The 16,390-nt window shown below is 42.7% G+C and overlaps 1 protein-coding gene across 2 annotated transcripts in view; it reads left to right on the plus strand.

The window, feature by feature from the left end:
* ADAMTS17 (ADAM metallopeptidase with thrombospondin type 1 motif 17) overlaps window positions 1–16,390 on the plus strand; it is a 156,142-nt gene that overhangs the window by 85,771 nt on the left and 53,981 nt on the right. For both annotated transcript variants that reach the window (XM_085070355.1, XM_085070356.1), the window contains exons 11-14: window positions 4,694–4,795; window positions 5,883–6,028; window positions 8,296–8,462; window positions 9,280–9,407. In XM_085070355.1, the coding sequence (XP_084926481.1) occupies window positions 4,694–4,795; window positions 5,883–6,028; window positions 8,296–8,462; window positions 9,280–9,407 (543 nt within the window). The remainder of the gene's footprint in view (window positions 1–4,693; window positions 4,796–5,882; window positions 6,029–8,295; window positions 8,463–9,279; window positions 9,408–16,390) is intronic.

Here is a 16,390-nt window from a genome sequence, read left to right on the forward strand (position 1 = left end):
GTAATGGTGTAGAAATTGGGGGCATTTTTTTTTGTCACCTTGTTGTGTAAAGAATTGCTCCTCAGAAGCATCCTGTGAGGCTTTGAGAACGTTTGCATAGTGCTTTGAACAGGAAGGTGAGAGTAAATTGTGTGTTTATTGAACCTAATTGGTGTTAATTAGGATCCTGGTTAGCAATATGCTGAGCCAAAATCTTGGCAAAATAAAAGAGCTGATACTTCACTGAAAGTCAACCTATGTAAAGCAAGCCTGTGTGTTATGAGATTTCTTCCTCCTCTTCCTTAAGGATATTTACTCTTCGTAAGTTCTTATTCATAGTCTCCTCATTTTGACAGAAAAATTGGTTTCATGGTGGTTTAATTCTGCTGCTAGAAAGAAGAGGTTCCTCTTTCCAGTGAGCAGCAGAAACAAATTCATCCTCAGGAGAAATAAGTATTTTTTACTTTGGATGCAGCTAAGGTGAGGAAGTGAACATGTAGGGAGTGAACAGTGTGAGTGTGTAGGGAATGAACAAGCTTCTGTAGTGTTGCTCTGTGGTGGGAAGGACACCTTTATTCACTGGATTCTCTTTATGCTATGGAGATGGGGAAGCTCCCCTTGTAAGTAATAATCTGAGGGTTTGAGGTGGGGAGTCTTGTGAGTCCTTTCTTGTGAGCCCACATGAGGTCATGGGGCAGCATCACACAGATTTGAGCAGCAGTGGTGATGCAATATCTAACCCAGAAAGAGAGGCTCCAGCCTTGCAGCCTGTGGGCAAGGAGCTGGCTGGGTTAACTCTATCTTCTCTTCATTTCTAACTCAGCACTGAGCTAAGGAACCTGAAATAAATCCCTTCCCTGGGCTGCGTGTGAGCTGTGCATGCTGTGAGTCTGAGTAGGCACACTGGGATGGAGTCCCAGGGAAGGGAAACACCATCCTTGAAAAGTGTGAAAAGCTGGGAAAGGTGGGAAGGCCCAGAGCCAGAGCCTGGCTTTAGCTGGAGCAGGCAGTGACACAGGAGCCTGTGGCAGTGACACTGAGCAGAGAGCTCTGAGCAGCTCTGGTTCAGCTTGTCTCCCAGCAGACTTTCAGCAAGACATTTAATCCCTCTCTGTTCCTCATCTTTCCACCTAGAACGGAGTGATAAAACTTCCTTTATCCCCAAGCTCCCAGGAGTCTGTTTAGATGGCGAGATCTCTGAGGGAGAGCAAACACCTGGCACAGTGAGGCCCCTGTGTCAGATAGATGCATTATAATCCCTGTAATCGGAAGCGTCGTTCACCTGCCGAGCACATCCTCTCCCAGCTTGGGAGTTTCCAGATCGTGACCTCTCCCAGGACTGGTTCCTAACAGCTGTGCAGACAAGCTTTCCTATCTCCCAGGAGTTTTTGAGAGTCTAAAATTTGCACCTTTATCAAAATTCCAATTTCTAAATTTTATTTTCTTTCTGTATAAATTCCTTAAGGATTCAGTTGAAAAATAATTTCCTTTTTTTTTTCTTTTTTTTTTTAACAAGTAATTTTAAATTTTTATTGAAACACTACTTTTCAACAGCCATCTCACTTTTTAAAATTTTATTTCACTCTTGGAAATATTTCAGACTGGGAGCTGATCCAAAGATGACCTTTCCCCACAGACAGTTTCAACAAATCAATATTTTTCCAGTGCGAAGTATCTATCATTGGAAAATCCTCACTGGCACTTGAATGCTGTAGGGAATACTTTGCAGGCAGGGACCTGCCATCTGAAATCTGCTTGCTGAATGCAGAATTAGCACTAATACTGTTCTTTTGATGGCTTCTTGTGTATCAGTATAAGCTCTGAGTTGCCACTCACATACAACAACTTCCTTAAAGTCCTGCCATTTCTCACTTGGATATTTCCCCACAAAGCTGGCTGTTTAACCGTTAAAAAGTCAGTCACTGCGACTGCTTAGCTGTTTAATGGGGAGTTTTGTTTGGGTTCCTATTGTAGCTGAGGAGGATACATGATCTCTTTTGAAAAGAGCTATTAACATGATAAAACATCTTGGGAACATTCAATCCCAAAGCTGATGGTTTCATCTTTGCTGGGGTATCTGAACACTATTAAATGCAGGGGACTGGGCTAACGAGGGCCTGGGCTTTGTAGTGGTGTGGCACCAGAACACAGAGCTCAGCGCGTTACCAGATTTTTCTGTAACTGTTTCCTGAAATATGCTTTGCATTTAGGATTCTGAATCAAACACAGGGATGCTATAAAAATCCGATGTTTTCCATACCTCGAAGATGGGAGGTTTCAGGAAGGTTGGTGTTGCTGAGAGAGATATTTCCTTTATTTATCTCCCTATAATTATGTGTGTGTATACATGTATATATAGGCACAAACACACACATATATACACACACCACACCCACATGGATGTGAATATTTGCACCCTCTGTATCCCTGGGCTGGTCCCAGTTCTTCAGGTACAAACACACATAGTTGAGGGGATCTCTGCCCATTGCTTCCCCATGCCATGGCTCATACTTGGACATGTGACCTGGTTTTATCATCTTCCACGTTTTTGTAGGCTGGGGAGGGATTCTGGTTGCCAGCCAAAGTTTCACTTTTATGACTTTGTTTCTACCACCACCCCCTCTGTCCTCCCAGTTTTACATCAAAGAGCAGAAATTAACCCTAATTTACATACAGTTTATGATCCAGGGACCTGAAGCTGAAGCTGAACAAGTACAGGTCTTGTATAATGCAAAGACATTTAGCAATGGTGCTCATATGTGTCTAGAACAACTTCTTTAGGGATGTAGTTACGTCCATTGCATCCTCAGCCAGGATGTCTCTGACAGAAAGCAGAAGCAGAGGGTTTCCTTCTGGGGCAACATTTCTGTCTGGGTCATTCAAGAGATCTGTGTAGAGTGTTTCTCTGCATATTCTGCTCTGAAGCTTTGTGGTTATAAGCAAGAGAGGGGCTGAAGACTGGAAAAGGGAAATACTTGCTATCTGCATCTTTATTTTTCCAAAGCTTCCCTTCATTTTATGTTATCAATATTCTTCAACCACAGTTTTGAAGGAGGTTTTGCTGGTAGTGCTTTCACACTGTGGTTTATTGCCTGGATTCCTGTTCTTCCTGTGACACTTATGGATGGTTAATTGAAGTACTTTTAGTCTTCTCCAGAAGGCAGAGGGTTGATAATCTGGGAGTTATAGGGTGGAACAGTGGATTTCTCCATCAGCTCTGAAATCTCTGTCTTGTCAATGCTTCTGCCTCACTACACCTATCAATAAAACAGTGTGTGATGTCCTTATGGCTAATTGGTGCTTAAGTGCTTTCAGAGCTGTGGGGAAACCACTAATTAGTCACAGTCATTTAGTCAAAATTACTAAGGACTGATATTTTCCCATATGCTCTATTTGTTCAGAGAGAATGTCTTGAAAATTCATTGATTTAGATTTCCCTGGAGTATTTGCTGTTGTTTGTTTGTTTGTTTGACAATGACTTTCTACGTTGTGGTTAATACAGCTGTTGAATTGTGCTGTCTGCTTCCAGTTTTTGTGAATGTTCTTTGGGTTTAAATAGTGCAAAATCCTCTTTCCAGAAAGCAATGTGGAAATGGAGCAGGATGCAGATACTGCTGCGATAACTATTTTGTTTCAGTATGTTCTACATCATTGCTGGGACTGGGATTTATCTCGTCTGCACCCTCTCTTGTACAGATCTATTTTATAGAGACATGATCTGTTTTATAGAGACATACCAACATGCCTGTACACAAAACACACATGCACCCACAGTCTCTTACATTACATTGGGAAAGAACCATAAGGCTGAAGCGTGTTGACTCAACTATTTAATGAGGTGCAATAAATCTTGACAAGACCAGCTGGCACTAGAGTCAGGTTTCTCATCTTTTTACCATTACATTGAAATGTGAACAATAGTGGAAAGAAATGTAACTCTTCTTTTTCTTTCTTTTGGTACTCAGCTATGTAGCACTGTCTTGAAATCATCCACTTCCATGGAATGCAAAGCATGGTGGATGCTGTGGAAAATGTTACGGATGCAAAGGCCCCTCTTCCTGGTGCTTTTTCTAAAATTCTGAAAACGTACTGATCTGGCAGGTCACACAGTTGTGGTCAACAATAAGATCCCTGCAGCACACCCTGGCTAAGCAGAACAGCAGCACTGGGAAATGATCTCCAGAATGTATTCCCAGTCTTTGGCCCTACCTGTCACCAAGCTCCTCATTTGCTGCACAGCACACCATGACATCCTTTCCTCTTTCTCATTCCACCTTGTCCCCAGGGGTATTGCTGGCTGATTATTGCTACCACCAGCTGCCTTTACTTGAGTATCTTTTTTTTTAAAAATAGGGGTAATTAAGCATCTTGGACATCTAAGCATGTGGCATAGTTCCAAAGCACCCGATGTGGCCTCCTGTATAGGATTCTTATTTAATGGACCAGATTTATTCTTGTGAAAAGAAATCTGTTTAAATAGCACACTTTTTGTTTGGGGTAGGTTTTGTTCCTGTCAGTGGCATCCATCAATCTCTTTCATGTTTCCAGCCTCACCACTTAATGCCAATCGACCCTTAAAAAATAATTGCTCCCAAACCAACTGGATGCCTCTGGATTCACTTGAGAAAGACTGCCTGAGCTTTGAAGTGTATCCCATAATGATGGCTGGCATCTCCAAAAGTAATAACTGCACCTCCTTGCTTTGTGATTACAGCATTTGATGTGTGCTGGGCTCTGGTGCCTGGTGGAAGGAGACACATCCTGTAAAACAAAGTTGGACCCCCCTCTGGATGGCACCGAATGTGGCGCAGACAAGGTAATCAGAATGCTCAGCAGCAGTCACTTTTTGTTTTCCAGCAGTGGGAATAATGTTTCCAAGATGTTCAGTATTTAGCATAAACCCATAGCTAGTCGTGTTCTGGGTTGTATTTGAAGTACAAAGTGTGCAGAGCTTTTAGTCTGACATTTGGAGAGTGGAGGAAGGTGGGGAAAGAAAAAGAGGCTACTTAAGAACTTTATAGTTTCTAAAAGTAGCTCAAAATAATTGAGTTCAAATTCAATGATGATCTGTTCTTTTTGGGGTATAATTTGATGTATATATGTGTGTGTATATGTGTATATATGTATATAGGACCTTGACTGGTTTGGTAACTGTCAGACTCCTATTTACTGGTTTTGGACTCTAATTAATTTTTTGTCTACTGTATAGTTGGGAGGGTAAGACAGGGTAAAATTAAAAAGCTGGTTGTTGAAATCAAGAGACCTTTTCTTTGCTTGCAAATAACAATAAACAATGACAAGAAAAGCTCTGTCCTGGAAGGCATGACAAGGAAATGGAGAGAAAAGGTTTCTAGGCCCATGTTTTTCTAACTGGAGGAGTCCTGGTGACTTTTTCATAAGATTCCTTAGCAGTGCTCACTGTGTCACATCCTGGACAGGCCAAGTTTGCTGCTTGGTCAGGAGCCAGCACAATCTATTAGGATCAGAGGGGTTTCGGGCTTTAGCCAAGTTAGGCCCAAAATACTTCAATCATTTTGTACATACTGGGAGCAGTGCTGATGAAGGCATTGCTTTGGGGTATGATTTCTTGGACTCAGTTTCTGTGAATCGTGGGGCTTTAAGTCTTAGCACTTAGATAATTATCTGCTTTGTAAAGTAAGGGGCTCAATTCTGTGATTCTTTTTTTAATGACAGAACTCCCTTCAGGGGCTTGTTGAGAGTGACATTTAAATTTCTACATTTCACCTCCTCCCTTCCTGCTTCTCCCACCTCCATCTCACCAAAGCCTCGAATCCCTAGAAATTTAAACTTGGTATTGTTTCAATCCCTCAGGCATCCTTTAAAGTCCACCTGTGCAAGGTCAGGGCTTGTTCCCAGGCTGTGCTAACCTGATTGCCTTGCAGTGGTGCCGAGCTGGGGAGTGTGTCAGCAAAACCCCCATCCCTGAGCACGTGGATGGCGACTGGAGCGTGTGGAGCCAGTGGAGCATGTGCAGCCGGACCTGCGGCACCGGGGTGCGCTTCAGGCAGCGCAAATGTGACAACCCCCCGTAAGTCCTCACACCACCCTGCCTCCTTCTGCCATGCAGACAGCCTTTTCCCACTTGGGCAACCCTTGCTGTAAGAGTATGGGGGAGAAACAGACAGCAGAGCTGTGCAGAAGCCCTGAGGAATTTCTCATTCACAAGCAGCAATGACCGGGTCAGAATCCTGGAGTGACTTGAAGTAGGTTCTGTGGAAGTGGCTTGAAGGGTCACCTTTGGGAGTGGCCCATGCGGTGATTCAAAGGGAGATACTGTTGAATTAATAACATATAGTTTGGCAGTAAAACTGATGCTGAGTTTCCCCTCCAGCACTGCAGTGAATGAGGAGAGGCTGATCTGGATCTACAGGCCATAGTGAGCCAATGTGCCTCAGAGATGAGTTTTGCAGGAAGTGCTGCCTCTGGGCTTGGGGAGCAGTGGAGTGGCTGACAATGGTCAGAGTGCCCCAGAGCTGTGTTGGCAAAGCACCTAGAGATGTTCTGGAGGTCAGGATGTGCTGCAGAAGAACAGGAAAGTTTTCACACATGGAGAAAGCCCTGGGTGCTGTTGCATAGTGACTACAAACAAGCCAATGTTCTCTGCTTGGCTTGGATTTTTTTTTCTGGTTCAGGATGAAATGTAGGTGTTGTCCTTAATCCCTCAGGTCAGCTGAAGTCCGTCTGGAAGTCTCTTCATTGTTTGGGAGGCCTGAACAGGTTACAGTGGTGCCATTTAATTGGCCACCCCTGATTGTGTTCATTACAACTTCACAGCCTTGACAGCAGCTCTCCAAGTGGGGTCTCTCTGACTTTATTCAGAATTTAAGTTTTCCTCCACAGACAAAGTACCCAAAGCTTTTCTTTTTAAACTGGGGCTGAAATTCTGAATAGCAACACAGCCACTTTGAAGACATGCCTAGATGATGGATAGGCTTACACAGGCTGTGTTGACCTGTAACCATGTGAAAAATATATTCGTGTTTATTCCTTTCCTTAAATAACACTGAGCTGCAGTTGCATGTGTATAATGTCCAGGTTTGATTTTTACCAGCTCATTTTCCTGAAAAGAGGACTGAGCTGGTTTCTTTGCTGTCAGCTACAGTGCTGACCAAACCTAAATCCATTCATAATAGTTCCTTAAATTACAGGAAATGCTCCTTCCAACACTGCACACTGATTTTAAAATTCTCTTGCTCATATACATTCTTGGCTGAGGATATGCACGTGATCTTCTTTTGCTTCAAATTCCTGGCCTCAGCCCACTTCTGCAGCTGGTTTATTCACTGTCCAAAAATACTGGCTAAGGGATTTATCTTTTATTTTATATATATTTGGTCTTGGGATTTTTTATTTTTTAACAGGAATCTCACCTCCTGCCAGCTGACTTTTGAGCCTGTGGGACTATCAGTATTTTTAAACCAGTTGCTTCACTGTTTGATTTGGTTTTTCCTCTCTGTAATTTCTTTGAGCATTTACATGCATTGCCTCCACATGGTTGTAAGGAGTGTGTCTTGAGCCAATTTTGAGTTGTACTGCCTTGTGTTCTCATCTAGGCTTTGGGCTGTTGGTGTACAGTGGGACTGAGGGGAAAACCACTGGTTTAAACAGAGCATCCCTTCTCTAGTCCCCTCCTGTCATGTCAAAGGTTCACAGCAGCATAAATGGGCTTTGATTTCCTCAGTTCAATTAGTGGGTAGATTCTCTTGGCATAAATACAGTGAAAGGTGGCTGTGGAGTTGTCTACCAGGAGATCTCACACAGTCACTGTTTCAGGGTGGGCTTGGATTGCACAGTTTATTGGAAATCCCAATCTCAGTCAGTGTTTGAACTTGTAGGTTTAGGACTTGGGATTCCAGATTCCATGCTTACTTGTGTTTTTTTTGTTTGTATTTTGTTTTATTTTGCAAAAAAAAATACAGGCTGTTGCTGAGAGTTTGAGTTTTCCCTCTTCTCTGGGGATTCATAAATAAAAAAGAATAGGTTTTGCAGGTGCTTAATCCTGATATTGCATTAGTGGCCTTTCCTGCATGTTTAAAAAACAAAGTTGTGAGATGGCATAGATTTCATGGATGGAGATTGTTTGCAGCAGAGGTTTGTTTCTGGATACCCTATTTACAGTGCAGGTTATAGTTGCTTCTATGGTATTTTAATTGCCAGGAGGACACGTGCTGGAGAGATGTTTGCTGTGTCTTCATCCTCAGGAGTGTTTGAGGCATGGGGCAAAGCAGGGGTGGGAGGGGAAAGATGTAACATTGCAGCTGTTCAGTGCTGACCCTGTTGTGTTTCCCACCTCAGCCCAGGGCCGGGTGGGAAGAACTGCCGGGGAGCCAGCGTGGAGCACACGGTGTGTGAGAACCTGCCCTGCCCCAAGGGGGTGCCCAGCTTCAGGGACCAGCAGTGCCAGGCCCACGACAGGTACACCAGCAAGAAGAAAAGCCTCCTGACAGCTGTCATTGTGGATGGTGAGTTTTTTCATCTCCCTCTGTAATTCCTTGCTGTTCTTTCACTGCAGTTTCTCATCTGCAGGGCTCCCATTGTTGGTGAGAAGGCTACAATAGGCCCCCCTTAGCTACAGCTGAAAGACTAATTACAGTTAATTGTTCTTGGTGCTGCCCTGCTGTTCCTTTAGCCTTCTTAATAGAAAATACAATTGATCTGTCAATGCTTTACTGATCTTTTCTAAATGCTGAGAGAGAAGTGCCTTAACTTGATTCCCAGTCTGAACAGTCGGGAATTTAAACATTAAAAATTTCAATTAATTTGGAACTAAAAAAAAATGGATTCCCTGTGACATTTTTTAATTTATGTCACTTTGGGGCATCCCAGCATGACTTCCTGCCTCACCTACATTCCTTTAATGCTTCCTTTGCTGGATCTTCATCTGCAATTCAACTAGATGTTGGTGGGATGTTAAATGTTTTGGAGAGCTTGTTCTTCTAAAATCACTGGCTGTAGCCTGAATTTTGTCTGACACACAATGACTTGATAAATCTTACCAGACTGATAAATGTTCCATGTAACAAACATCTTCCCTTTACAAACAGATACACAAAAGTGTGCTGACTAATTGGTTTTCTGTGCTATTAAAGCCCAGTCTCATCTATATTACCCTATAAATATTGATATTTTAAAGTGGGCAAATGACAGGCCTAAACCGAAAGCTTCGTGTTCCTTCAAAGGTGAGATACCCAAATCTATTCATGCAGAGAATGCATCACCACTGCCTCAAACACTTGTTTGTGCTGTTCCCAAGGGCAGTTGTCATATTTCTTTTTTCAGATAAGCCATGTGAGCTCTTCTGCTCCCCACTGGGCAAGGATTCTCCTGTGCTGGTGACAGACAGAGTCCTGGATGGAACTCCCTGTGGGCCTTATGAGGCAGACCTCTGTGTACATGGCAAGTGCCAGGTGGAGTAACTTTCTCTTGTTTTATTTCTAGTGTTATGCTCAGTCAAGGGGCAGCACTGTGTTGGTGGCTGGAGGCTGTCCCTGAGGGGAGGGGAGGGGACAACCCTCTTTTATAAGGCCCAGTACAAGTGCTCCATGGCCCTGTGTCTTGGGCTAGGAATTGTGCTAAAGCAGCTTTACTAATAGCAATACTAAAAGAGAAGTGAAAAATCTTTGTCTGGGTTTTTGCGTTACTGCAGGAGACACTTCCCACTGTTTCTTGACAAATGATGCTGAAGAGGCATTTTTAATTCAGTCTTTCTAATTTATTCTGATGAAGAATATGAATAGAAAGAGTCTGGGGAGCCAGTGCAAGTTTGATTCTTAATAACACAAAGTGCTTTTATACAACCAGGTTCATGGTGCATCCCAAGTTACTTAATTTTTCCCTGTTTTCAACTATATCTGAAAAAAGCTAAACAAAACCCCATTAATAATCTTTATAGTCAGGCCAGCTGTGCACCTCCAGCTGTGTGCCATTGACCAGTACTCTGGACTGGACAGTTTTACTGCTCCAAACCTGCAGATCAGCCACAAATGGTAAATCAGACATTGTGGCAATGCACGTTTTTTTCATCCAGGGAGGATCAGTAGCCAGCTCCCTCCAAGTGAATTTCTTTATGAGCACAGAGCACTGGAGGTACATCACGGAAAGCAAATTGCACTCTGAGTCGGGGGCAACTGCCTCTAACTGTGCAGAGAGGTGATGACAGCTGCAGAACATTCAGTCCATTTGCATCTGGCTGAGAAAAAATGTGAAATGATCAGTTCAAGCCGAGCAGATTTGAAAGCCCTGTGAACTCATTTATAATACTCCTCTGCCTTATATGCAGTGCAGTGCTGAGAACTGCCATATGTGCCTGTGTACCCCATTTGCCACAGATACTTGTCTAACTAGCTGCCTATTAAACCAATTTAATTGCCATATTCATTTAATTACTCCTCTCCTTATTTCTTTACCCAGCGTAGACAAAGCCTGGCAATAAGCATTGCAGGGGGCCTGGAGAAGAGAATAAGTGCTGAAATCAGAGGGTAGTATTACTGTTATTTATTTTCTTATGTAATCCTTCTAGTTAGAGGCTCTCAAAGGCAGGAATGACACACTGTCAGTGCAACAGACAAATTAGCAGTAACCATTGCCTGTGAACATCTAGTCCAGGAAATGTAATAGATCTTTTCCCTTTGTTAGATGCTCCTAAATGCAGCTTATGAATTGTTCTTGGGTGATGAATGAATGTAGATGAACATGGCAGAGAAAAAAACTGTTGTAAGGAGAGAAGGGTTTTGAGAAGGAAAGCAGGAACAGATTCTCTGAAGCCTCAAAATGTCCCAACTACATTTGGGCACTAAGGAAGGAGAGTTTTCCTTCATTTGTACTTTGTGAAGTTACTGCAGTTTAAAGCTGAACTCCAGTCTAAAAGGAGTCAATGAAGCCTTTGGTGTCAGCCTCACTATCCCTGAAAATCATCAAAAGCAGCAGTATCCCTGTATTTATCCCTTACACCTGAAGGCAGCTGGAGTGAGTAAGCTTGGTTATTACATTGATCATGCATAGAAGCACCAGAGAGCAAAGTCAGCCTTAAATTTAGCATGGGGGTTCCTAAATCATCTAGAATTTTTATAGCCTTACTTCTTGTTTTTGAGATGAATCATAAGGTCTTAATTCAATTTTGTCCTTATTTATTGGAGTTGTTTTTGAGGCTGAACATTTCAAATGCACCATTTCTTACCATCTTCTGAGCAAACTGGATCCGCTGTTCAAAGTGTAGGTAGGTCTTTGACCTTTTCTCCTCAAAATGCACATGGTCTCCTAGCAAGGAGAAATTATTTTCTCCAGAGATTTTGTCAGAGACAGAAAATCTGTAGCAGGCTGGAGAACAAGAGCAGCCTGATGTGTCTGAAGATGAGGAGAAGGATGGTGAGAGCTCATTTAGGCTTTGCAGCAGTTTGCTTTCCCATCATGGACACTGCAGCCATGGGGGAGATGGGGTAGGGCACTGCAATCTGCACCTCACATTGGGTTCATCTTCTCCTATTTCTCTTCAAGTGGCAAATGGCTTTCAGGGAGAGGATTCCCTGAGGGTTTTGTTCTTCCCTGAGCCTGTGGGGTGTGTGTTTGATGAGAGAACACTCATGAGAGCAGGGCGCTTTCTAACCTCTTACAGTGCTTCGCTCCATGCTGCTGAGGTTAATTCAAAACTGCTGGCAGAAGTGGAGCTAAAAAAAAGTGTCAGATGTCACAGAGCAGAGGGGCGAGGAGAAGACAAGCTGCTCAGCTGACTGTTATGATGCACATGACCTTGTGCTGGCTTTTCTCAAATGAGGATTAGTCTGAGACTCATGACAGCATGAGAACTTTCCACTGGGGACTGCAGATTGTGCTTCAGGATGTAATTTAAGGTCTCTGTGAAAAGAGAGATCTCCTGTATATCAGAAATGGGCTAGAGATCAAGGGCAGTCTTTGCTGTGATTTAACAGTTTAAGAGGTGAAGATGTTTTGGCTCTATCTGCAGTTTTCTCATCAATGTTTTGTCATATCACACCTACTTTTAACTGGCTGGTGAATCCACAGTACATTCAATGGTAATAAGCCACATTTTAGGCTGTCTTGGCACAACAGAAATGTTACAGAACTTCTTTCTTCCGAAAGTGACTGTCACACTCTATGAACAGGGAGCACAAACTGGAAAATGGACAAATTTTCAAAAATAGCTTCTGCAAAGTGGACAGGCAGATTGTCAGGAGAGTGCCACAGGTGGCAGAGAAGAAATTGAAGTTGTCTACTAGACCTGCTGCTGGCAAACAGGTTTTTACACACTCAGTACCCACTTTTTACATTTGATTGATGCCTGCAGTTCTGGCTTTGTATCCTCACTTGAGTATTTTCCATGTATTATTCATATTCCTGCATTACAAACTGTGGTACAAGATGTTCCAGACTGGGTAGCTTGTCTCCATACAACAACTTGGCTTAGCACTGTACTTTGATAAATTATTTAGTGCATGTGTGCAAAATCCAGAAGGATTGTCTGAACTAGAGAAACCTGTTGTATAATTGCATTTTTTCTTTTTTCCATGTCTGGATCTGTAGCAATGTAATCTGAGGCTAAAAAGAGTGTCAGGGATTTTGGTAAGTAAGGCATAGTGACAAAACCCAACTCTTTGTTGATATCTTACTAGTTTTTAGTGTACTTTGCAGTCGGGTATGAAAAAACTCCATGCTGTTTCCCCCAATTTTATTTCCATGTTATCCCATGGAAAGCATACAATAGAACAGAAGCAAAGGAGTTCTTGGGATAGGAAAAGGGCTTTTTATTATTTGCATCTTCTCTCATGAACACAGAGGTTTTGAGACATAACCTTCAATCTCTATATGTGGAAAAGTGATTATCAAGGATTACTGTGTACAACACCCCCATGAGCTGCTGAGAGATCTAAGCACAAAGTCAACAGGCAGGTGACATTGCAGATCTAATGCAGATGGGATAATGCTAGTTTAAAATAGGAGGTGTCTAACTCCTGATCCAACAGAGCTGCTCTGATTCAGACAAAATCTGAAGGCTTTGGAAATGGCAGGAGGATATTTGCTGAACTAACTCCTACATGGACTCCAATCCATCCCACAAAATTTGCTGTGGAACAGAAATAGGAGTAACTCAGAGATGAACTGCTGCATTAGGGACCCAGACTCACCTCTTGTGCCAGTCCTGACAGCCACCCACAATCCTCCACAGGGACAGATGTGTTTAAAACAAAGAAATAAGAATTCTCTTCCCCTCAGATCTGAATGTCACTTGCTCATGTGTGTACATTCCTGTTTCATGTGGTCTATCCCTGGAGGTATCAATGGTCACTGGATATTATGGACAAAAGAAATTGGCAGTGTAGATGAATCTGTCATAACCAGCCTGCTCTGTACATGATTAATTTGTAAAATGGCACATGTTGCATCAATATTTATATTTGATCCATTGAGACAGCCAGTTAGTTCAGCATATGGGAAGCATTACAATTTTGTGAGCCTACAATGTCATTTCTTGCACAGGGTGGGTGTGTATAGCAAAAATAATTGTGTTTATGTAGCAAAACATACTCTCACAAGCTGTATCAATTGAGGTCTTTCACAGCCATTGAAAATACAAATAAAAATATCATTAAAAAATATCCAAGCAATGGAGAGAATAGTTCACACAAAAGAGTCCAAGTGATACGTATTCAAAAGAGAAGAGGAGTTTTCCTATGCTAGAGCCAGCAATGACTGAAGCTGGAAATACCACCCAACAAGCAATACTTTCAGATGTTTAATTATAAAAATGAGAAGAAGGGGGAGGGAGGGAAGGAAGGGTGGATAGAGATATGAGCTTAAAGAGGATTAATTTCAGGCCTTTGGCTCAGCAAATGTGCAGTTACCTGCCAATTTAAAGGTCAGTGGCTAGTTCCAAAATGTGGCGTCAGAGTAGGAGACTGCCTGGGTTGAAGAGCATTAAGAAACCTGTGGACACATTTCTGACTGTCCATGCTGAGGACTTGAAGCCCTAAAAGATTTTATTTTCATGTTTCTTGCCAGCATTCCCATGTTTAAAAGCTGCTTCCCTTCTCCCCAGTCCGTTCAAGACTGATGGAACTGAAAGTATCCAGGAATTGCTGGTCCATGGACTGAGTCTGCTCATCTGCAGGATAACTCTTGGGTCAGAAAACACACAGGATGTCATTGTTATTTACAAGGTCTTTCTTTCTTCAGAATGTAAAGCTTCCCCTTTCTGCTTCTCAGTTTAATAAATCCCTTTACCTTGATTGATTGCACTGGACAGGAAGCAACACAAAGCAAGTGAGAGATGGCAAAGACCAAACAACTCTCTGGAATGATTTGGATTCTAAAAGATTCTTTCTGCACTGCGAAAGCTTGACTTTTGAGCGATGAAAGTGGGGATTTTCCCTTTGCACATGATCCATGAGGCCCTCACTTTTAGGAAAGCTTTCTGCAGGCTGAGGACAGCTCCATAGTTAAAGGATGGACAGTAGAATTCGTAGAGCATGTTGTCACTGGGAAGCTGCTGATGTACAAACTCGATAGTTTTTCCACCCAGTGCTGGATTCTCAGGGGCTTTCACACCTTGGAGAAAGCTGGATGTATCTCTCAATTAACAGCCCAAGGACTGCTGGCAGGTACTTTGCTCCCAGAAGGGTGATATCCACTCTGTTCTGCCCTTCCAAACCTGATCCACTTAGGAGTGGCTGTACTTTCCATGTGGGGAGTTCTTGAAGGATCAGAGTGACCGAGGTGGGACTGTAATGTGCTTCTAAATGACTTCGCAGCTTTTGGAATATACTGTCAAATCTTAACCAAAGCTGTTTCATAATGTAGTGTTATTAAATGTACTGTTATTAAGTGCACTTCCAGTTTGGAAATGATTGGAAGATTTGGGGAGAGGGAAATGGGCTCTAATGTTTATGTAGACAGCACTAAAGTACTTCCAAGATATTTTTACCCCATAAAGTAGCAAGAATGCACCAATTTTCATCTTGAAGCCAAGAAAAAAAAAGAAGTGGTTTATTCTCTTGAAGATACTCCTTTGTAAGAAGCCATTTCCTGGCCCAAATGTGATGGGAGCTTTAAGTCTCAAGGCCTGTACTGGAGGGAAAGTCTGCCCTGAGGATGGGAGCAACGGTGCCATGGAAGGGGAAGGTGCAAGGGTCAGTCCCAGTTCTTTCACTCACAGGGAATCAGGGTGAAGATGAAAGGTGAAAACCAGCAAAGATTCTGGGAGTTAAATTTGTGGATTCAGTGGGTTCTTTCCATGCCTTCAGAGAGGGTCTCTCAAGTCAAAGGGTGTCAGTGACCCAAGTAAACGTGTGAGGAAATGGCTTATCTTGAACCCCAGTCTCAGAAGAGTGGGGACTCAGCCTTCTCAAGCTTTGCTGGCTTGCATTGGTTTCCATTATCTGGGAAACTCCAGCATAAATACAAAGCATGTGATTGCCAACTCTCCATTCTTTCCCTGCCTCTGTTAGAGTCCTACAGACTCCTCATGTAGCTCTGGGAATAAGTGTGGTTCAACACTCATTATGTTCCCTTTATTCATCTGTGTGCTTCATAGTGCTAATAACAATGCAGCACAATAAAAGATAGCACCAGAGCCTTAAATTAAACACAGCCTTTCCAGTATCTCAGCAGGGTGGCAGGCAGGCATTTATTTCCAGCTGCCTTTCAGCAACCCCATTAATAAATCATCCTGATTTTCCTGGAAGGAGAACTGCTGGGACATCCTTCTGTTCTGGGGGCAGAATCACGTTCAATATCCCAAAATTATTTGTTGGACATGGGCGTGAAGTTTAGATTTGAGAACTGCAAGTGCCAGAAACTCCATGATCTTCTTCCTACTTCTTTTAACTCCCATTTATAGATTTCTACAGGTTTTTTCCTGCTGTTCCTGTGCACCAGTGTAGGTGCTGTGCCAGTTAATGAGCAGCATTTCCCTGGTATGTGTTTAGGATGATCCTCCTCTCTCTCAGCATGTCTGTCCCTAATGATTTACCCAGACAAGCTCTGCATCAGCACACGGCGGAACGCTGGCGATCTTTGATCCCTGGAATACATCTGGACTCAGGCAGTGGCCAGGGTCTTCTGAAACAAGGGGAATGTTGGAGTTCTGATCCAAATTGCATTGCTTACACGCAGACAGGCTCAGATAAACAGCCCAAGTTCTCTTAATATTTCCCTGCTTACCCTATTTTTCAAAATGTTTGTTGTTTTGATCGTTCTCTAAGATATCTCTCCAACTTTCCTCTGGCTTCATTATAGGAAGGCAGAGAAGGGAGAGACCCAACAGCCTTATTCAAATAAGTCTTATTAGTGACAGTCCTACTGCTCATTTGCCAAGAAACTGTTTATCTACACAGAATAAATCTTAAACTCATCTTTAATAGTGCAATCTCTGCTAATA

Source organism: Lichenostomus cassidix, chromosome 10 (assembly GCF_008360975.1).
Source record: "Lichenostomus cassidix isolate B80296 chromosome 10, HeHo_3.0, whole genome shotgun sequence".
Classification (NCBI taxonomy): domain Eukaryota; kingdom Metazoa; phylum Chordata; class Aves; order Passeriformes; family Meliphagidae; genus Lichenostomus; species Lichenostomus cassidix.